General features: G+C 41.0%; 1 protein-coding gene across 1 annotated transcript in view; it reads left to right on the top strand.

The window, feature by feature from the left end:
* Positions 1–23,056, top strand: part of LOC140480204 (zinc finger CW-type PWWP domain protein 2-like) — a 139,876-nt gene that overhangs the window by 115,851 nt on the left and 969 nt on the right. Inside the window, exon 5 of the mRNA XM_072574927.1 lies at positions 18,363–18,496. Within this exon, the coding sequence (XP_072431028.1) occupies positions 18,363–18,496 (134 nt within the window). The remainder of the gene's footprint in view (positions 1–18,362; positions 18,497–23,056) is intronic.

The following is a 23,056-nucleotide window of genomic DNA, read 5'->3' as shown; positions in this document are numbered from 1 at the left end:
CAGCAAGAGGGCCCAGCTGTTCTGCTTCATGGCCCCAGCATTAGATCCAAGTTCATATCAATTAAGTGTTGCTGAATGAAGAGACCTTGGAGTACAGGGTCATAGCTCCTTGAAAGTAGAGTGACAGGTAAATAGGATTATGAAGAAAGCGTTTGGTATGCTTTCCTTTATTGGTCAGAGTATTGAGTACAGGAGTTGGGAGGTCGTGTTGCAGCTGTACAGAACATTGGTTAGGCCACTTTTGGAATATTGCATGCAATTTTTGTCTCCTTCCTATCGGAAGGATGTTGTGAAACTTGAAAGGGTTCAGAAAAGGTTTACAAGGATGTTGCCAGGGTTGGAGGATTTGAGCTATAGGGAGAAGTTGAATAGGCTGGCGCTGTTTTCCCTGGAGTGTCGGAAGCTGGGGGTGTGATGTCATAGAGGATTATAAAATCATGAGGGGGGTGAATAGCATAAATAGACAAAGACTTTTCACTGGGGTGTGGGAGTCCAGAACTAGAAGGCATTGGTTTAGGGTGAGAGGGGAACGATATAAAAAAGACCTAAGGGGCAACCTTTTCATCCAGAGCGTGGTGCTGTGTATGGAATGAGCTGCCAGAGGAAGTGGTGGAGGCTGGTACAATTACAGCATTTAAAAGATACTTGAATGGGTATATGAATAGGTTTGAATGGGTATATGAAGGGTTTGGAGGGCTATGGGCTGGGTGCTGGCAGCTGGGACTAGATTGGGTTGGGATATCTGGTCGGCATGGACGGGTTGGACTGAAGGGTCTGTTTCCATGGTGTACATCTCTATGACTCTATAACTGTAAGTAAGGATTTGCCATGCCTTAGTTTGCCTATGACATCTCACTTCCTTCTAGTGTAGTGGGAGACATTGCCATAGCCAGTGTATTTCTCCCTTCAAAAAACCAGCAGGTGATGGCTACCATGGGTGGGTGGGGGGGGTCTAAATGAGATCCACACTTCATTTGACCAATCTCTATTCTTTCACTAGCACCACATCCCCTCCCCCAAGACTGGCTTAATTATTTCCTCATCAGATTCTGCCCCAAAAACTAAAGCAGTCTTGTTGTCCCCACTACCACTGTTTTAACACCTCAGTGAGAGGTGAATAGTTTCAAGTTTGGGACTTCTGAGGTGGGGAAACAGATATATGATTTGATATACTTGAATCAGTAATGGCTGCAGTCCAAGACAGACCACCTGGTGAGGATCATTGTTGTTATGAACTGGCTCATGCAAAGTTTAACTCTAACTGTAGGCATCAGGTCATGGTTGGAGGAGAGTTTCAGCCACTTAGGGATTGGTCACCACAGTAGAATAACATCTGATGGAAGAGGAACAAATTTATGATTAAAGGTCAACACCCTCTCTGGGACATTCACAGTCCAAAGGAATATAGGTGTTGATTTTTAATAGAAGTTGTAAAGGGACATTGTAATCTTTTTGATTAAAAAGAAGCAAAAATGTACAATTTTATAACCTGTTAGGGAGTTGTCACTGTAAGGGTTACGGTATAATATTTTCAAGACTGTGTCCTAACATTGGAGAATCTATGACCATGGCCTCTGAGGAAAATTATTTAATTAGCACAGTATAAGCTATGAATTATGTGAAGGTCATCACTGTTTTTGAAACTCATCATATTATAAAGTAAAAATGTCACTTGAAACACTTCCCACAAGTAGAGGGACAAGACAACCTTCCTGGGAGAAGGGAAGCCTCCCCAGAGGACTTTCCAATGGGTATGAATTTTCAAAAAGGTATAGACCCATGTCCTGACTTTTCAGACCATGAAAATCAAAATAATATCTGCTAATGAATACCAGGTAAAGATAACTTTGAAAAGAATCTGGCCTTTATGTGATTGGAAATTTTGTGCAGGATGACCAAAGAGTAAGGCCTTGTTGACTGGTGTCATTAGGTCCAAAACGTAGATATACTTGGAGAGTGATCACCTTTAACTGAGAACAAAACCCCAGAGAAAGTATTTTAAAATGATTAACCATTAAGGAATGTCAATTATATTAAATTGCATGCCTACAAAATCAATTTGGAGGCTGTGAACCACACCCAATACACTGTTAGATTCCAGTCTAACCACCACGATCACCACCACCACAACCCCCTCCTCCACCCCAACCAACAACCCAAATATATATATATATAATCTTTTGAAAGGATTTCAATGCATATTTTGAGGCCTTTGGAAAGATATACTGAGGGATAGCAACATTTGCTAGGCATAGATGATGATGCACAAAGGTATCCAGACACATATTACAGAGCATCATATCAAAATACTTTGCTAATTAATTGGTAAGGGTATGTTCATGACAGGAAATTATGACAGATTAGTGAACTTCCTTTGTATTCAAGCTAATGGGAAAACTATGTATGTTCTTAAAGATTGTTGGTAAAACTTACAACACTTAAAAACTTGTGGAGAGATTGCAATTAATTTGTACCACTTCAGTTAAAGCCATGATTCATGTCATCAGGCACAGTCAGTAGGGAATTGATAGGATCAGTTGTATAGTTACATGGGAGTTTGTCAGATAGCTTTTGATTTATCTAGCATTTTCTGGGTAACTATCCAGGTACAGTAGCTGGATCTTTCCCAAGTCTCTGATTCTAATTCAATTGGAAATATTTTTGCAGGATCTCAGGCAGCTGGGGAATGCTCACTGAAAGTCTAAACTTCCTGGGCAAAGTGAAATAATTGTGTCAGGTTTTGTAATAGGTCCCAATGCATATCTTTGGAGGTGCTTCCAGTCTCTGACCATTCAGGGACAGGAAGATCTGGGCCAACATTTCTGATGCATATTTGTTATCATCTGTGGTGTTATCCTATCTCTCCCTTTAATGGACCTTCATCCATTATGATTTTCATCTTTTCGCCAAGGCAGATTATTTTCTATTTTTGATTTAGATTTAGATTTAGATTTAGATTACTTACAATGTGGAAACAGGCCCTTCGGCCCAACAAGTCCACACCGCCCCGCCGAAGCGTAACCCACCCATACCCCTACATCTACATTTACCCCTTACCTAACACTACAGGCAATTTAGCATGGCCAATTCACCTGACCTGCACATCTTTGGACTGTGGGAGGAAACCGGAGCACCCGGAGGAAACCCACGCAGACACAGGGAGAACGTGCAAACTCCACACAGTCAGTCGCCTGAGGCGGGAATTGAACCCGGGTCTCAGGCGCTGTGAGGCAGCAGTGCTAACCACTGTGCCACCGTGCCGCCCATTTTTGTTGAATGTTCCTTTATAATTCAATTTCATAGTTCCTCTTTGCCCTCCCACTATATTCTTTTTAATTTGTTTTCTAGTCTCTTTATATTTTCTCTTATAATATACTCTTCTGCTATCTATGTTCCTACTATACATCTCTTTTTGAGCCTAAGTTGAGAAATTATCTTTTTATTTATTGGTGAAGTTCCAGGAATGTTAATTTTCTATTTCTTTTCAGTAGAATTAGACTTAGTAATGAGTACTGAGCCAGACTTTGTTGTACTAACAGTGGGCTGATTGTTTATTGAATAAATATTTTTAAACTAGCAATTCAGATATGTTACAACATCTTTGGAGTAGATAAGACTTGAATCTAGGCCTTTTGGCTCAAAGGTAGGGATACTACCATTGCCCCACAACAGATCTAATATTTATCTAACTTATCATCATTTAATTGATTTAAAATGTTTTTTGAAAGGGGAAAGTCATGAAATAGCTTTGATCGTAGACTTAGATAAGGCTGGCTACATTAGGAAGGGAAAGAGACTCCAAACAATAAACTAGACAAACCTGATAATGGCTAAAATGACAGAAAATCAGTGAGTTGTTCCAAAAAAAGACTTAATATAATATAGAACCAGTTTATAACCCTAAGCAATAAAATCTGTTCCTGTCAAAAAGTCAGCCATAGACAACTAAAGAGATAAGAAACAAAATAATGGACTGTGAAAAAAACTTTGAGGTACATTAAAATCATTACAAATGTTTACAGTTGAATAAAAAAAGGATCAGTATGAACAGGACTGTTCATGAATGGGCTTCTTAGAACTGATGAGTGATAATGTCAAATAGAGTAAGAAAATAGGGCACATAATAAATATATACTTTGCATTAGTATTTACAGTATAAAATCAACAGATGAGGTGGCCTAAGTAAAGGAATATTAAATAAGGGTCAGGGACCCAGCAAAATTGAAATGGGATAAATAGGTAAAAAGAAAATAATGCACTACAGAAAGAGAAATCTGCTAGATAAGAGTGTTTCATTCCACAATATTAAAGAAAGTACTGTAAGTGAGAAAATTGCAACTACTCTGTAATTATAATCTCCTAAAGTTCTTTCAACCTGGAACTATTCCTTTAAATTGGAAAATTATGTATGTCATTCTACTTCTTGAGAAAGCTGATAAAGGGAAACCTGTGAACTATAAACCAGTTTGCCTAACATTTGTTGTAGGAATGGTTACTGGAGTCCATTATTAAATGTAGGATCATTAAATACTATGCAAACATTCAAATGTTCGGAGAGAACCATGTGGATTTATAAAGGGAAGTTCACACCTGTAAAATCTGATTGAATTTTTTCAGAGGTGACTGAAGTGATGGGTAGGACAATGCCTGAATGTTATTGAAGTGGGCCTCCAGAAGAACATTTGATACATTTTCTCATAAGAAAGTGCCAGCCAAATTTTAAACTCTTGAAATTCAATAAAAGGAATTGACTTGTTTTGGAAATTGGCTATATAGTAGGAGACAGAGAATAATCTTAAAGAGTAGGTATACTGTAATTGGCAGAAATTGACTAGTGGTGTCTTGAATATGTGTCAGGAATCTCAACTATTAACCATATTTCATAAAAACTCAGCTGTTGAGATGGAAAGTCATATATTCAAATTTGCTGACAACTCAGAGATAAGTAGTGTTGTAAACAGTATAGATGGAAACAAAATTACAAAGATGTTAGTAACTTAAGTAAATAGATAAAACTGCGGCAAATGAATTTTGGTGTGTAGGTGAATGTGAGGTAATCCACTTTGGACTTCAAAAAGGATATAACAAGATAATTTCTAAATGGTGAAAACTCAAACAAAAAGGTCCAAAGAGATATCGAATCCTGGTACATAGATTATCAAAATGTCATGAACAGATACAGAAATATTTTAAAATGACAGTAGATAGGAATAAAAAGTGATAAAGTTATGGTTTATATGAAGCCTTAGTTGGATCAGTATTGGAATACTATGAGCAATTCCAGACTCTACACATTTGGATAACATGTTGGCCATGGACGATCTATGTTTACCAGGAAGATATCTGAAATACCATAATATAAATTATGGTTATGTTTTCAGAAAAAGAGAAAACTAAGGGGCGATTTTATAGAAATTTAAGGAGAACAGATAGGATAGACGAAAACTATTTCTAATGGTTAGGAATCTAGGAAGAGAAGTTATACCATCAAAATTAGAGTCAGACCTTTCAGGAATGAAGTTAAGAAACACTGCTGCATGCAATGCATGGCAAAAGTTCAAAATTCTCTTCCACAAACAGCAATTTATACTACATTGATTCTTAACTCTAAAACTGAAGCTGTTGGTTTTGGTTAACTAAAGATATTAGAGACATGAAGGGGAAAAGACTACATATAGAGGTCAGTTACAGATCAACCATCAATGGCAGAATAAGCTGGTGAATGAATTATCTACTTCTGTTCTTATATAACTCACATTGTTTCTTGACTACACAAATCATCGGTGGGCTGGATATTGCAAGAGTCCAACATTACTTTAAAACAGCTTCAAAACATGTCTTAAGAGCATTATAGCTGGAACAGGGCAGTCATGTATGAAATAAATCTGCTCTGTGAAAGGTTAAGAATCCCTGACAATGATACATATATACACTAAAAGTTTCTATTAATGCTCCAGAGGCCTTGGTGGAAGAGCTGGAATGATGGAGTGATGTTTTACAGTCTGATGGAAGGGATTGATAGCAAGAAATTCTGCAGCTATGTGCTTAGGATCCAGTCATCCAGTCAAAAGCAACAAATATTAATTATGGCAGCATTGTACCTTGAATATGGATGCATTGTAGGAAGAACTTTAATGATCTTATCCAAGTTTTCAAGCTGAATGAGTTCACCTTCAGATGGCATTTTTGCCAATCACACCACTTGTCTCTTCCACTTTTATTCTTTACATCCCTATCAACTACACTGCAACAATCACTGTTAATCTGGACTCTGCTCAAAAGTAAATATATTTGATCTCACCTTCATGTACTTAGCAGATCTCACATTTACAGAATGGGACCGATGGACTAATTAAAAGTAGCTATGCAGTGATGTACAACATGGAGAGAGTGACAGTGAGAGTCTTCAACATTTAATTCCAAATGTTCCAACTTTAAATCACTCAGTTCCTTGCATCTCCCTTCCAGGAGTAAATTGTTCAAAGCAAGGTCACATGGGCCAAGACAGGTGAGTATGAGTCTCTATCCAGCCACAGCTGAAACATTGAAAGTGGAGAACCCTGACATCTGTAGCTTGACACAGTGTTTCATGCATCACAGTGTGATGTAAGCAATGCCTGCTATGTGCTGACAATGGGTAAATAGAAAGCGACTGCTTTCACAAATCGGCTTCAATTTTCCAGGTAGACAATCATTATTGTTGCACCATAGACATTGGTAAGGAACACTCATTATCTTAGGCTAATGCTCAAAGCTCACAAAACATAGTACCTGCAGGTGTGTTTCGGCATTGTTGTATAAGCGTCAATGTAATTGTGTTGCCTTTTGAAGGGGCCTCACATCCGTCAAAATTGAAATCCCCTCCATCCACTCCACCTTTGTGTTTCAGGAGGCCTTTCCATAACATTAATTGTGAATCTTGCAGAGTGCGTATTCATATTGTTTGCAATTATATCATTCTGCATGTGAAATGCATGCCATGTACAAGCAGTTAGGGTGCAAATGCTGGTCACAGACAATATCAACCATGTTATTGGTCCTTGCAAATTACAGACAGATATCACTGTGAAGCAGAAATAATTACAGGTGCCCTTAAAAGAGGGACCTGTGGGCCACAATATGCACAGCTAATGGAAGATGACCTACGATGCAATATGGCTCAGAACAAATTCCTTGTCCACCCACACTGTAAGAGTAATGCAACATTCCCTTATATACAATGATGTCTCTTGTGGGTTATGTGGGGCTAGGAGGAAAGTTTCCATATGCATGCAGAATTTAGACAATCTACAAATTTATTTACCACACGAGTGGTGGACCACTTGACTAAATAAGGTCTTTTGTCAAAGTACCAAGATGAGATAATATTTTGCCCTCCTTGTCAGAATGCTACTCACTCTACTGAGGAGCATGTTAAGCTGTCATTTGTCAGGGATGTAACAGTTAACTATTCTCATTGGTAGGAACCTGTTCTGATCCTTATGTTCCTGACATAGGTTCATTGCAAGACTGATAGACCCAGCACAGCAAGTGTGATTGTTGCTGTTGCTGCTATGCAACAAAAGCGCAGGGAGATGAAGGAGGAACAGATGTGCCAGCAAAACTGAATCAGCAGAAACTGACACAGAAATTGAACAGCTTCCACTCAAAACATGAAGTGCATATGGAGGACCTCTCAGGATATGGGGGAGATAGAGGAAGTTCACAGTCATTTGTCCTCAATGTAATTTCCTCAATATATGAGCAAGGTGCAGTTTTGACGCAAGCTGAGGATATCCTGGATTATTTTACATAACTATGCCAACTGCTGGAATGGGTTCTGTCATCTGAAGAATTGATGACCATCCAATTGTAGTGGCTGTCAAAGTGACAACTACTTTGAATATGTTTGCAACTGGTTCCTTCTATGGAGCCACAGAGGATCCACTCATACATGCAAAAAGACAATGTCCGAAGCCATTTCAGTGCAATCGCACCAGTTTAATTTGTTTCTCCATGATGAGGTTTGTGCTACAGTCGAGGCAGTATGATTTGACAACATAACTGGCCTCCTCCAAGTGAAAGCACTATCATCTGTATGCGTATGTCACATTGACAGGGTCACATCATAATGCAGAGTTCAACTATTGAAAAGGGTTCTATTTCATCACTGTGCAAGTAATTTGTAATCATTGGTACCACTTCCTAGAGGTTTGCACCCAGTACTCTGTCACATGCCACGATTCCTGCATCCTTAATAGCACTGATGTTTCTGTTGTACTTGAGGATTCAAATACCCCACAAGGTTGCCTAATGGGGATCAAGGTCTACCCACTGCAACAATGACTGATGACTACAATTCCCCTAACTGAGGCAGAGCATAGCTACAATGCAGCCTAATCTTCAACCAGGGCTAAGTTATGAATAACAAACACTTTCTTCACTCTCCTATCTACCTGCAACTCCACTTTCAAGGAGCTATGAACCTGCACTCCAAGATCTCTTTGTTCAACAAAACTCTCCAGGACTTTACCATTAAGTGTGTAAGTTCTGCTAAGATTTGCTTTCCCAAAATGCAGCACTTATTTATCCAAATAAATTTATCTTAGATAATGAATTTATCTAAGTTAACCTCCATCTGTCACTCCTCAGTCCATTGGCCCATCTGATCAAGATCCCATTGTAATCTAAGATAACCTTCTTCGCTGTCCACTACACCTCCAATTTTGGTGTCATCTGCAAACTTACTAACTATACCCCTTATGACGAAAAGTAGTGGACCCAGCACCGATCCTTGTGGCACTCCACTGGTCACAGGCCTCCAGTCTGAAAAACAACCGTCCACCACCACCCTCTGTCTTCTACCTCTGAGCCCGTTCTGTATCCAAATGGCTAGTTCTCCCTGTATTCCATGAGATCTAACCTTCCTAACCAGTCTCCAGGGGACCCTTGTCGAATGCTTTACTGAAGTCCATATAGATCACGTCCACCATTCTGCCCTCATCAATCCTCTTTGTTACTTCTTCAAAAAACTCAATCAAAGTTGTGAGACATGATTTCCCACGCACAAAGCCATGTTGACTATCCCTAATTAGTCATCGGGTTTCCAAATACATGTACATCCTGTCCCTCAGGATTCCCTCCAATAACTTGCCCACCACGGACATCAGGCTCATTGGTCTATGGAAGCCTGCAAACAATGAAAAAATTAACTTTTATATATAAACACTAAAAGTGAACAAAAATCAAATAAACTGAGGCAGCATTTCCCTCCTTGAACACATACAAACTGTTTGCATGTTGAGCTCAGGGTAGAAGACAGAGGGTGGTGGTGGACGATTGTTTTTCAGACTGGAGGCCTGTGTCCAGTGGAGTGCCACAAGGATCGGTGCTGGGTCCACTACGTTTTGTCATTTATATAAATGATTTGGATGTGAGCATAAGAGGTAAAGTTAGTAAGTTCGCAGATGACATTGATCAGATGGGCCAATGGGCTGAGAAGTGGCAGATGGAGTTTAATTTAGATAAATGTGAGGTGCTGCATTTTGAGAAAGCAAATCTTATCAGGACTTATACATTTAATGGTAAGGTCCTGGGGAGCGTTGCTGAACAAAGAGACCTTGGAGTGCAGGTTCATAGCTCCTTGAAAGTGGAGTCACAGGTAGGTAGGATAGTGAAGAAGGCATTTGGTATGCTTTCCTTTATTGGTCAGAGTACTGAGTACTGGAGTTGGGAGGTCATGTTGCGGCTGTACAGGACATTGGTTAGACCACTGTTGGGATATTGAGTGCAATTCTGGTCTCCTTCCTATCAGAAAGATGATGTGAAACTTGAAAGGGTCCAGAAAAGATTTACAAGGATGTTGCCAGAGTGGAGGATTTAAGCTATAGGGAGAGGTTGAACAGGCTGGGGCTGTTTTCCCTGGAGCATTGGAGGCTGAGGGGTGACCAAATAGAGGTTTACAAAATCATGAGGGGCATGGATAGGATAAATAGACAAAGTATTTTCCCTGGGGTGGGGGAGTCCAGAACTAGAGAGCATAGGTTTAGGGTGAGAGGGGAAATATATAAAAGAGACCTAAGGGGCAATTATTTCATGCAGAGGGTGGTACGTGTATAGAATGAGCTGCCAGAGGAAGTGCTGGAGGCTAGTGCAATTGCAACATTTAAAAGGCATCTGGATGGGTGTATGAATGGGGGGGTTTGGAGGGATATGGGCAAGTGGGACTAAATTGGGTTGAGGTATCTGGTAGACATGAACGAGTTGCACTGTACGGTCTGTACATCTCTATGATTCTATGACTCTATATATGTGATGACCCCACACTGGACAAAAATAAGTTGGTGGTCTACGAATGGATTTAGGAAGGAGCAGAGTCGACTTAGGAAGGGCTATAAGATGAGATGACAAATAAGTTATGCAGTCTAGCACTTGAACAGTGATTGGAATAGTGATTGGAGTAGTAGTTGTGTGTAGAAGAAAGCGTCAACCATAGCACCTATGTGCTGTGAGGAATGCCAGTTTTTGAATGCTGTACCATTATATTGATAAAGTTAAAAATAACACAACACCAGGTTATAGTCCAGGTTTGTTTAGAAGTACTAGCTTTCAGAGTGTTGCTCCATCATCAGGTAACTAGTGGGGCAGGATCATAAGGCACCGAATTTGTGGAAAAGATCACAGTCTCATACAATTAAAATTATATATTGAACAAACCTAGATTGCTGTTAAGTCTTATGCAAAATTGTCATCAAACCAGCAGATAAAGGAGGAGCCATCATCATTCAGAATAGAACAGACTACTGCAAGGAAGTGTATCAAAAACTGAACAGCCAGAAACACTACAGGCAACTACCAGCCAACTTGATCAAAGGACTCACCCGTGAACTGAACAGATTGATCAATACTTCTGATCCAGTACTCTGTGCACTCTCATCCCAAGTACTTCTCTTGTAGGGGACTTCTACTGTCTCCAAAGATGCAAAAAGCCAACACACCTGGTCATCCCATCATGTCAGCCAATGGAACCCTCTGTAAGAATCTCTCTGACTATGTCGAAGGCATCTTGAAACCCATTGCACAGGGGACCCCCAACTTCTGTTGCAATACTACAGATTTCTTACAGAAACTCAGCATCCATCAAACTGGAAACATTCCTCGTCATAATGGACATTTTAGGACTTTACACCAGCATTCCCCACGATGATGGCATCGCTACAACTTCCTCAGTACTCAATACCAACAACTGCCAATCTCTAAGCACTATCCTACAACTCATCCCCTTCATCCTCGACCACAACATTTTCATCTTTGACAACTAGTTCTTCATACAGACACATGGAACAGCCATGGGGACCAAATTTTCTCCCTAATATGCCAACATGTTCATTCACAAGTTCAAACAAGACTTCTTTATTGCACAGGATCCCCAACCAGCACTATGCACCAGATATATTGATGACATTTACTTCCTTTGAAGCTATGGCAAGGAGTCACTGAAACAGCTGCACAGTGATATCAACGAGTTTCATCCAACCATTAGACCTACCATGGACTACTCTTTAGTATCTGTCTCATTCTTGGACACAAGCATCTCCATCAAGGATGGGCACCTCAGTATCTCACTGTGTCGCAAACCCAAGGATAATCACATGATGCGACACTTCTCTAGCTTCCACGTGAAACATATTGAAACAGCCATCCTCAACAGACAAGCCCTACACATACACAGGATCTTAGGGAGTTTAGGGAGAGTTCACATGTTACTGAGGGTTATATCTGCAATAAAATGGCACGGTGGCTTAATGGTTAGCATTGCTGCCTCACAGCACCAGGGTCCCAGGCTCGATTCGAACCTTGGGTGACCATCTGTGTGGAGTTTGCACATTCTCCCCGTGTCTGCTTGGGTTTCCTCCGTGTGTTCCGGTTTCCTCCCACAGTCCAAAGATGTGCAGGTCAGGTGGATTGGCCTTGCTAAATTGCCCATAGTGTTAGGTGCGTTAGTCAGAGGGAAATGGTTTGGATAGGTTACTCTTCGGAGGGTCGGTGTGGACTGGTTGGGCGACAGTTAGAGGCAATGAGGAATTTGCAAGAGCAAGGGGGTGTGATGGAAAGCAGTTATAGGAAGGGAGTAAAGTTGCAGATATGTCACAAAGGTGGGTTAACTCCAGGAAAGGTAAGAAAGGTAGGCAGATAGTGCAGGAGTCTTCTGTGGCTATCCTCATTTCAAACAAATGTGCTGTTTTGGAAAAGGTTGGGAGATGGATTCTCAGGGGAATGTAGCACAAACAGCCAAGTTTCTGGTATTGAGACTGGATCTAATGCAATGAGGGGTACGTTGGGTTCCAAGAGATCGATTGGGGACTCTTGTCGTCTGAGCCACGGACAGGCGTTTCTGTGGCCAGCAACGAAAAATCGGAATGGTGTGTTGCCTCCCTGTTGCCAGGATCAAGGATGTCTCAGAGAGCGTGCACAATGTTCTCAAGGGGGAGAGGGCCCAGCAGGAGGTCATTGTACACATTGGAACCAACGACATAGAAAGGGAAAAGGATGAGATTCTGAAGGGAGAATATAGAGAGTAGGCAGGAATTTAAAAAGATCCTCGAGAGTAGCAATATCTGAATTACTCCCAGTGTTGCAAGCTAGTGAGGGTAGGAATAGGAGGATGGAGCAGATGAGTACATGGCTGAGGAGCTGATGTATGGGAGTAGGATTCACATTTTTGGATCATTGGAATCTCTTCTGGGGTAGAAGTGGCCTGCAGAAGGACAGATTGCACCTGAATTAGAAAGGGATTTATATACTGCCAGGGAGATTTGCTCGAGTTGCTAAGGAGGATTTAAACTAGTAAGGTGGGGGTGGGGGGGGGGGGGGGGGGGGGGGGTGCGGTGTTGGTAGATGGGACCCAGGGAGATAGTGAGGAAAGAGATCAATCTGAGACTGGTACAGTGGAGAAAAGAAGTGAGTCAAATGGTCAGGGCAGGCAGGGACAAAGCAGAGAACAAGGTAGGACGGACTGATGAATTAAACTGCATTTATTTCAATGCAAGAGGCCTAACAGGGAAGGCAGATGAACTCAGGGCATGATTGGGATCATTGGACTGGGATATCAGAGCAATTACAGAAACATGGTTCAGGGATGGACAGAACTGGCAGCTTAATGTTCCACAATACAAATGCTATAGGAAGGATAGAAAGGGAGGCAAGAGAGGAGGGAGAGTGGCATTTTTGATAAGGGATAGCATTACAGCTGTACTGAGAGAGGATATTCCTGGAAATACATCCAGGAAAGTTATTTGGGTGGAACTGAGAGATAATAAAGGGATGACCACCTTACTTGGATTGTTTTATAGACCCCCAAATAGTCAGAGGGAAATTGAGAAAGACATTTGTAAGGAGATTTCACTTATCTATAAGAATAATAGGGTGGTTATGGTAAAGGATTTTAACTTTCCAAACATAGATTGGGACTGTCATAGTGTTAAGGGTTTAGATGGAGAGGAATTTGTTAAGTGTGCACAAGAAAATTTTCTGATTCATTGTGTGGATGTACCTACAAGAGAAGGTGCAAAGCTTGACCTAATCTTGGGAAATAAGGCAGAGCAGGTGATTGAGGTGTCAGTGGGGGAGCACTTTGGTGCCAGCCACCATAAATCTATTAATTTTAAAATAGTGATGGAAAAGGATAGACCAGATCTAAAAGTTGAAGTTCTCAATTGGACGAAGGCTAATTTTGACGGAATCAGGCAAGAACTTTCAAAAGCTGACTGGGGGCAGATGTTCACAAGTAAAGGGACGGCTGGAAAATGGGAAGCCTTCAGAAATGAGATAACAAGAGTCCAGAGACAGTATATTCCAGTTAGGGTGACAGGAAAAGCTGGTAGGTGTAGGGAATGCTGGATGATGAAAGAAATTAAAGGTTTGGTGAAGAAAAAGAAGGAAGTATATGTCAAATGTAGACAGGATACATCGAGTGAATCCTTAGAGTATAACTCTGTGGGGAGCTAGAGAAGTGATTTCTGGGCCTCTTGCCTCTATTTGTATCATTGATAGTCACGGGTGGGGTACCGGAAGACTGGCAGTTGGCTAATGTGGTGCCACTATTTAAGAAAGGTGGTAAGGACAAGCCAGGGAACTATAGCCTGCTGAGCCTGACATCGGTGGTGGGCAAGTTGTTGGAGGGAATCCTGAGCGACAAGATGTACATGTATTTGGAAAGGCAAGGACTGATTAGAGATCATCAACATGGCTTTGTGCATGGGAAATCATGTCTCACGAACCTAAATGAGTTTTTTGAAGAGTGGTAGACGTGATCTATGTGGACTTCAGTAAGGCGTTCGACAAGGTTCCCCATGAGAAACTGGTTAGCAAGGTTAGATTTCATGGAATACAGGGAGAACTAGTCATTTGGATACAGAACTGGCTCAAAGGTAGAAGACAGAGGGTGGTGGTGGACGGTTGTTTTTCAGACTGGAGGCCTGTGACCAGTGGAGTGCCGCAGAGATCGGTGCTGGGTCCAGTACTTTTCGTCATTTATATAAATGAATTGAATGTGAGCTTAAGAGGTAAAGTTAGTAAGTTTGCAGATGACACCAAAATTGGAGGTGTAGTGGACAGCGAAGAAGGTTATCTTGGATTACAACGGGATCTTGATCAGATGGGCCAATGGACTGAGGAGTGACAGATGGAGGTTAATTTAGATAAATGCAAGGTGCTGCATTTTGGGAAAGCAAATCTAAGCAGGACTTATACACTTAATGGTAAGGTCCTGGGGAGTGTTGCTGAACAAAGAGACCTTGGAATGCAGGTTCATAGCTCCTTCAAAGTAGAGTCGCAGGTTGATAGGATAGTGAAGAAGGCATTTGGTATGCTTTCCTTTATTGGTCAGAGTATTGAGTACAAGAGTTAGGAGGCCATGTTGTGGCTGTATAGGACATTGATTTGTCCACTTTTGGAATATTGCATGCAATTCAGGTCTCCTACCTATTGGGGTTCAAAAGGGTTCAGTTCAATAGGGTTCAGAAAAGATTTACAAGGATGTTGCCGGGTTTGGAGGAATTGAGCTATAGGGAGAGGCTGAACAGGCTGGGGCAGTTTTCTTTGGAGCGTTGAAGGCTGAGGGGTGACCTTTATAAAATCATAAGAGGCATGGATAGGTCTTTTCCCTGGGGTGGGTAAGTCCAGAACTAGAGGGCATAGGTTTCAGATGAGAGGGAAAAGATATAAAAGAGACCTGAGGGGCATCTTTGTCACGCAGAGAGTGGTGCGTGTGTGGAATGGGCTGCTAGAGGAAGTGGTGGAGGCTAGTACAATTGCAACATTTAAAAGGCATCTGGATGGGTATATGAATAGGAAGGATTTGGAGGGATATGGGCTGAGTGCTGACAAGTGGGGCTAGATTGGGGTGGGTTATTTGGACCAAAAGGTCTGTTTTCGTGCTGCACATCTCTTTGACTCTATGACTCTATCTGTTCAGATGAGGAGGAATGAGATGTACTCTTGAAGGTGCTGAAGGACGCCCTCATAAGAACAGGGTACGATGCTCAACTCATTGCTTACCAATTCCAACGTGCCACAGTGAAAAACCATAATGACCTCCTCAGGAGACAGGCACGGATGCAACTGTAGGGTACCCTTTGTGTTCCAGTACTTCCCAGGAGCGGAAAAACTATGCCATGTTCTTCACAGCCGACAACACATTATCGATGAGGATGAGCACTTCGCCAAGACCTTCCCTACACTTCCACTTCTCGCCTTTAAGCAGCTGCCAAATTTTAAACAGGCCATTGTTTGCAGCCAACTGGGCGGCACGGTGGCAGAGTGGTTAGCACTACTACCTCACAATGCCAGAGACCCGGGTTCAGTTCCCGCCTCAGGCAACTGACTGTGTGGAGTTTGCACGTTCTCCCCGTGTCTGCGTGGGTTTCCTCCGGGTGCTCCGGTTTCCTCCCACAGTCCAAAGATGTGCAGGGTCAGGTGAATTGGCCATGCTAAATTGCCCATAGTGTTAGGTAAGGGGTAAATGTAGGGGTATGGGTGGGTGGCGCTTTGGCGGGTTGGTGTGGGCTTGTTGGGCTGAAGGGCCTGTTTCCACACTGTAATGTAAATCTAATGTAAATCAACTACCCAGTGTCAGGACAACATCAACAACAACACTGTCCAACCTGTCATTTGAACCACTGCAAAATGTGTCAGAGTGTTGACATGGATACCACCATTACACACCACCCACCATGTATGCAGCAGGTACTCATGTGACTCAGCCAATGTTGTCTAACTCATATGCTGCAGGCAAGGGTGCTCCAAGGCATGGTACATTGGCATGGTACAATGGATGAAAGGACACCACGTAACAATTACCAGACAGGGATGTTCTCTCCTGATCAAGGAACACTTCAGCGGTCAGGGACATTCAGCCTTAGATCTTCGGGTGACTATCCTCCAAGGTGGACTTCAGGATACACAACTACGCAGAGTGGTCAAGCAGAGGCTGATAGCCAAGTTCGGTAGCCATGAGGATGGGCTCAACAGGGACCTTGGGTACATGTCACACTCCAGGTGACCCCATTGCACGATACACTCTCTCACACATACACACATACATATGGGCACACGCGTACACACACTTACATACCCACACATTCATGCAGACCCTCTCTCATACACAAGCTCTCTCTCTCATATTCCTGAAGAAGGGCTGATGCCCAAAATGTCGATTCTCCTGTTCCTTGGATGCTGCCTGACCTGCTGCGCTTTTCCAGCAACACATTTTCAGCTCTGATCTCAAGCATCTGCAGCCCTCACTTTCTCCTCTCTCTCATATGCAAACATATACACCCCCACACTCACACTCACCCTCTCACAGGTTTTTACCCCATCACACTCACACACATACTTTATCAAGTTTGCACACATGTAAGCACACACTTTCTCACATGCATTCACATTCACACGCATACACTCACATGTGCACACTTACTCTGTATCTCTCTCCTGCATGCACGCACACATATAAGTTTATGTATTTACAGGTACATTGTATTTTTGCTCAAAAAGCACACAACCTGCAAGCAGTCAATCCATATAAAATTTTATAAATTCCTACTTTGGAAATAGAACCAGTCTGACACAAGATTGGGATGACATTAATCTCACACCTTTAATTCATTGTCTGAGCTGAGATGTCACTTTTTTTTATAAAACCTTAAGTTATTTCGAGAATGTGACTTAAAAGAAGTTCTGAGATTTACATATTAATGAACCGAAACCTGCAACTCATTCTAAAAGATGAAAGACTTAACAGCAATCTAGGTTTGTTCGATATATTGTTTTAATTGGATGACACTGTGATCTTTTGCTATACATTCTGTGTCTTATGATCCTGCCCCACTAGTTACCTGATGAAAGTGCAGCGCTCTGGAAGCCACTACTTCCAATTCAATCTGTTGGACTATAACATGATGTTGTGTAATTTTTAACTTTGTCCATCCCAGTCCATATCATTATATTGTTGGTGAAGGGCAACTCCATTCTGCAAAGGCTCAGCCGAGTGCACAGCCAGAGTTCAACAACTACATTGGCACTAGGCATGATGGTCTATTTTGAAATGTTCAAGCAGTGGTGAGTTCTTCAAGCTACAGCAAGTGGTAGAACTGTGCAAATGTCGGATGAGGGGGAGCCAAATGAGCAGGATTGATTGTTAATGGTGGATGTTTGGGACCATAACATGTGAAAATGGAGTAGGCCTTGTGGAGAGAAACCTTCCATGAAACTCAACAAAAGTGACACTTTGTCAAAATATGTAAGATTCAACCTATAGTCTTTAAAAAAATTAGAATACATAGAAACTATTCACAGCCTTTTGAAATCTGAAACTGTAATTACCAACAATGATCTGATGAATAGTTACTTACCTTTAAGTGGCCACACCACATATGATGTTCCCTGAAATGTTTTAAGGCTTTTCCACACAACTTCCTGTGCTTATTTCAATGATTTTTCTCAGTTATTCCCTATTTGAGCAAGGAACTTTCTATGCACTGCTTTCTCAGGAAAATGTCCAGTTTCAGCACTTTCAATCTCTCTGTATCTGCAAGTGCTATTTGAATTGGTTATGTTGCTGGATGTTAGGCCTAGAAAATAGTATGCTAAAATGTTAAAATAAACATTGTATAGCAAAGTTTGAAGTAAATTTTAAAGACATAGCACAATTACTTTGTGAAACATTTACTTTATGCTGTTGGTGATCTTGCATCAACCTCATACCCAAAGTCAACAAATTTAGCATTTAATTTAAACATTTTTTTCTAAATCACACTTTAAATATCATAAACAACAAGATACAGTATAGTAATGGTATATTGAAGGAATGTTTATTTCATCAGATGTTTTGCAGGCAGAAGACTTAATGCAAGATTTAGAAGAAATGCTGAAGCAAATTAAAGAATCTGACATTTGTACTAAATCAGTCATGATGGACAAGCAAGAATGCAGCAAAAAGCAACATCAGGAATATAAGGTATGTTTAGAAATGACGTATAACAAATAAATGAGGATTTTATTCAGGCCACTGTTTATTGTTCAATAGTAAATGTTATTTTATCTGATTACAGTCATTTGATTATTTTCCATCTATAAAATATGCCTGATTATGTGATTTGAACTCCAGATAATTGTTTTTGTGTCTTTAATTCATAGAGGGCAGGAGAGATCAATTGACAAAGATGTCCTTAAACAAAAGGCAAAGTGGATGTGTTAGTAAAGAAAAAAAGTTTTATTCTCTCAGGAAATTAAAAGATTGAAGATTATTTTGGAAAAAGGCAAGAAAGCAGTCATGAAAATAATGAATCACAGAGCACACCTCAAAAGATTATATGGTGTACTCCTTCTCCTGTTTATTTAATAGTTTCTTTTTCTAGCCTCTCTCCCGTAACCAGAGAGTAAGTAAAATTATTGCTAGTATCTCTGCTATTTCCTCCCTTGCCTCAGTCAACAGCCTGGGATACATTTCATCAGGCCATGATAATTTATCTACCTTTAAGCCTGCCAGACTACCCAGAACCTCCTCACTGCCTGTGCTAATTTCTTTAAGTGTATTACAGTCCTTCTCCCTGATTTCTGTACGCACTTTGTCCGTCTCATGACTGAAGATAGACACAAAATATTCATTGAGAACCTTACGTATGTCGTCTGACTCCATGTACAAATTACCACTTAATGAGCCTTCTTCTTTCCATAGTTATCTCTTTCTCCTTAAAGGACTTGGAAAACAATTTGGGATTTTCATTTATTTTACCTGCCATTGTTCTTTCATGCTCTCTTTCTGCTGTCCTAATTTCCTAATTTTTTGCATTCCTGCTATATTCAATATTCTCCATGACCAATGTTGTCTTGAGCCCTCAGTGTCTACCATAAACCTCCCTTCTTCTCCATATCAAATCTAGTATATTCCTCAACATCCAGGGTTTGCTAGATCTATTGCTCCCACACTTTATCTTTATTGGAACATAATGGCTCTGTACTCTCACTATTTTCTGTGTGAATATGTCCCACTGTTCTGACACAGATTCACCTAAAAGTGTCTGGTCTGAGATTTGAAATAAGAATAGGAGAATTAGGTATACTTATATCCTCATGATTAGTTGCTTCAATGAATGTCTCTTCTCATGGTGGCTAGCATCATCCTCTCCAATGGAAATTAAAACTTAAAGGTTCACTTGTTCTCTTCTAGATTTTTTTCCTGATGCTACTTGATCTTCAATAACTGCCCTTGCAATAAAGGGAAATCTTCCAGTCAATGTCCTGATATAAATTTGGATGATTTGGTTGCCATCTTTGAATAATTTCCAGTGTACATAAGCTGAAAGTGTGAAGCTTGTGTTATGAAACATGAACTTATTCTGTACTGAGTGGAGGCTGAGGATTCCAATTCCTGGTAAGCCCAAGAGTTTGGAACACACAGTGAATACAACCATATCACAGGCTGTTAAAACTCTGCTCATGCTCTTTTTAAAGCTATGTGAAGAGAAAAGTATACCTGCATGGTGGCATTGCATGTGAAAGCAAAGGCCAAAGGCACTGTAAGGCAGCATGGGCATCCCATTCCAAGAGTAGATATTATCAGGAGAGAGACCGCTGAAAGAGATGACCAGAAGAGAAGCAATTGGATGAAGATCAGAGGAAGAAGTCCTAAATTAGTGTGCAATTCTTTGTGTAGCTCCAGACAGTTAGGGCTCAGAAATCCTGGGAGCTCATAAGGGTGGACCAAAGTAGAATCCCACTTGACCATTCACTACAGTTGAGATTCAGACAAAACTGTCTGAAGATCATTTGACTTTGTGCTGCTGGCTGCTGGTTCAAAGGAACCCTTTTGATAAATACTGATCTACTCAGAGAGCCGAATGAGTTGGAGTGCAGCCTGATTACTGTAGAGGATCACAGTCTCTGTAGGAGATTAAACTACTGGGAAGTGAACAGACATTAAGAAAGTCTAAGTCAGGATGGTTTTTGAGGGAAAATCAGAGTTTAGATCTTTGGATGTAAAGAATTGAAATCCCTGAGGAGGAAGAAAGAGTGTGAATAATATTTCATGACTTAGTTTTTATTAACATCTCAGTGGGTTATTGACAGATATACTCCTCTCTCTACAAGAATATTCCGGATGAAGGACTTTTGCCCGAAACGTTGATTTCGCTGCTCGTTGGATGCGGCCTGAACTGCTGTGCTCTTCCAGCACCACTAATCCAGTATTTGATTTTCAGCATCTGCAGTCATTGTTTTTACCTTGTTGATTTTAACCCTACTGCGAATCCTCTTGCAAGGATGCCTGCCTTGAAGAAGTTTTCCTCCTCTCTCTACAAGAATATTCCTGATGAAGGGCTTTTGCCCGAAACATTGATTTCGCTGCTCGTTGGATGCTGCCTGAACTGCTGTGCTCTTCCAGCACCACTAATCCAGTATTTGATTTTCAGCATCTGCAGTCATTGTTTTTACCTTATTGACAGATATGTCGGATCTGTCTTGACTGCATCTGCCTTTCAATGTGCAGTGTGGTGCATTCAGCCACAGTTTGCCTGTCATTCACATTTGTTTTGTGTTCATTCTGCATGTGCAAGTATAAGATAGAATTTGTAAATTCTTTACTTTCTAACTTCTTATAATAAAGTTTGATTTGTTCATTTTAAAACAATGGAGTCTCGTGCCACTATTTGATTAGTAAGTAGCTGGAATTTCAAACTTTGTCCATTTAAACAATAACCTAGTTTGTCCCTAACTAGATCATTACTTAAATTTGGCAGTCAGGTACAGGATCATAACACTTGCCCACAGTTATAATTGTGGGAAGATGAGGTAAAATATAAGAGTAGTATGGTTGAGTTTTCACTGATAGTGAATGTTGGTAAGTAAATGCTAGGATTGTGGTGAATTTAACAATGAACAAGGCTGGTGTTTGCTTTTTCATCTTCCAATGCAGCAATTACAAAAGCCACCCAAAACTTCTGTGCTGCAGTGGAAGGTCAGCTGGAAATCTTGGGATCCATGATTTTTGACATACAAGTTCAGATTGTTGCCATTATGATCTCAATGCCCAAAGTGGCAGTAAGGCTTTTCTGGCTGTCCAGCAATTTATGCTCCCAAAAGATTACCAGGATTTCTGAGATAATGACAGTGTGTCATAGAGCATGAACATGCTTTTCTCTCCCATGGATAACAACATTCCTGTTCCCATCGCTGCCACACCAGCTCTATCCTTCTTTTGCCTTCCAGTCAACCAGCCAAAACTGTATGATACCCATGCTGAATTGGTGCAGTCCAAAGCTGGTTCTTTCAGCTTCAAAGTTGCTTGAGTGCATCCAGCATAGGCATTTGCAGTCTTTCCCAGTGAAAGTTGGCAGCTTTCTACTAGTCATGCTACATCTATTAAGGCACTACAGTGTAAGAAGTAACACATCTATAACACAGACACAAGGAAGTTCACAAGCATGATTGTTCCTGTTTTCATTTGTAATGTTGCTGTATTGCTGGATAATATGGTTCATTGAAGGTTATTTGTTTTTAGCTTTTATTGAGTGATATAGGTCAAGTAGTATTTGTAATGGGAAATCTGATATAGATTTAGTGCATGGAATTTTATTAACATTAACAATATTGAAATATCCCATCACAAATGTTCTGGGCATTACTATTGATCAGGAATTTAATCGGGCAACTCACATAAACATTGAAGTTACAAAAGCAGGTCAGAGGCTGGAGTATTTCACTTCCATGATTTTAGATTGGATTAGATTCCCTACAGTGTGGAAGCAGGCCCTTTGGCCCAACAAGTCCACACTGACCCTCTGAAAACCAATCCACCCAGACCAATTTCCCCCTGACTAATACATGTAACACTATGGGCAATTTAACTTGGCCAATTCACCTGACCTGCACATCTTTGGACTGTGGGAGGAAACCGGAGCACCCGGAGGCAATCCACATAGACACGGGGAGAACGTGCAAACTCCACCCAGACAGTCGTCCAAGGTTTGGAATTGAACCTGGGTCCCTAGCACTATGAGACAGCAGTGCTAACCACTGAGCCACCGTGTTGCTAGAATCTGTCTATTATCTGTAAGGTACTAACAGGGACTGCGACAGAATGCTCTTTATTTGCCCAGGTCAGTGAAACCTTAGCAATACAGCAATACTCGACAACATCCAAAATAAAGCATTCTGCTTGATTGGCATTCCAACAACCACTTTAAAAATGCACTGCCTCCATCACCAAGGCATGATAGTTACTGTGTATCATCTACAACATACCCTGCAACAGTTTACCAGGAATACTTTTACAGCACCTTTCAAACCTTCAACTTCTACAACCTCAATGAACAAGGGCTGCTGATACATATGAACGCTAGAGGAATATATACAAGATCCCCACCGAGTCACACACTATCTTGACTTGGAAATATATTGCTGTTCCTTCACTGTCACTGGATTAAAATCCTATAACTGCCTTCCTTGAAGCACATACTGTGGTTCAAGAAGGCAGATCATCATCTCCTTATCAAGAACAATAAGAGACAGACAATAAAGA

This window comes from Chiloscyllium punctatum, chromosome 8 (genome assembly GCF_047496795.1).
Source record: "Chiloscyllium punctatum isolate Juve2018m chromosome 8, sChiPun1.3, whole genome shotgun sequence".
Lineage (NCBI taxonomy): Eukaryota > Metazoa > Chordata > Chondrichthyes > Orectolobiformes > Hemiscylliidae > Chiloscyllium > Chiloscyllium punctatum.
Note: the sequence above shows the minus strand (reverse complement) of the source record. Positions and strands in the feature narration are given on the sequence as shown.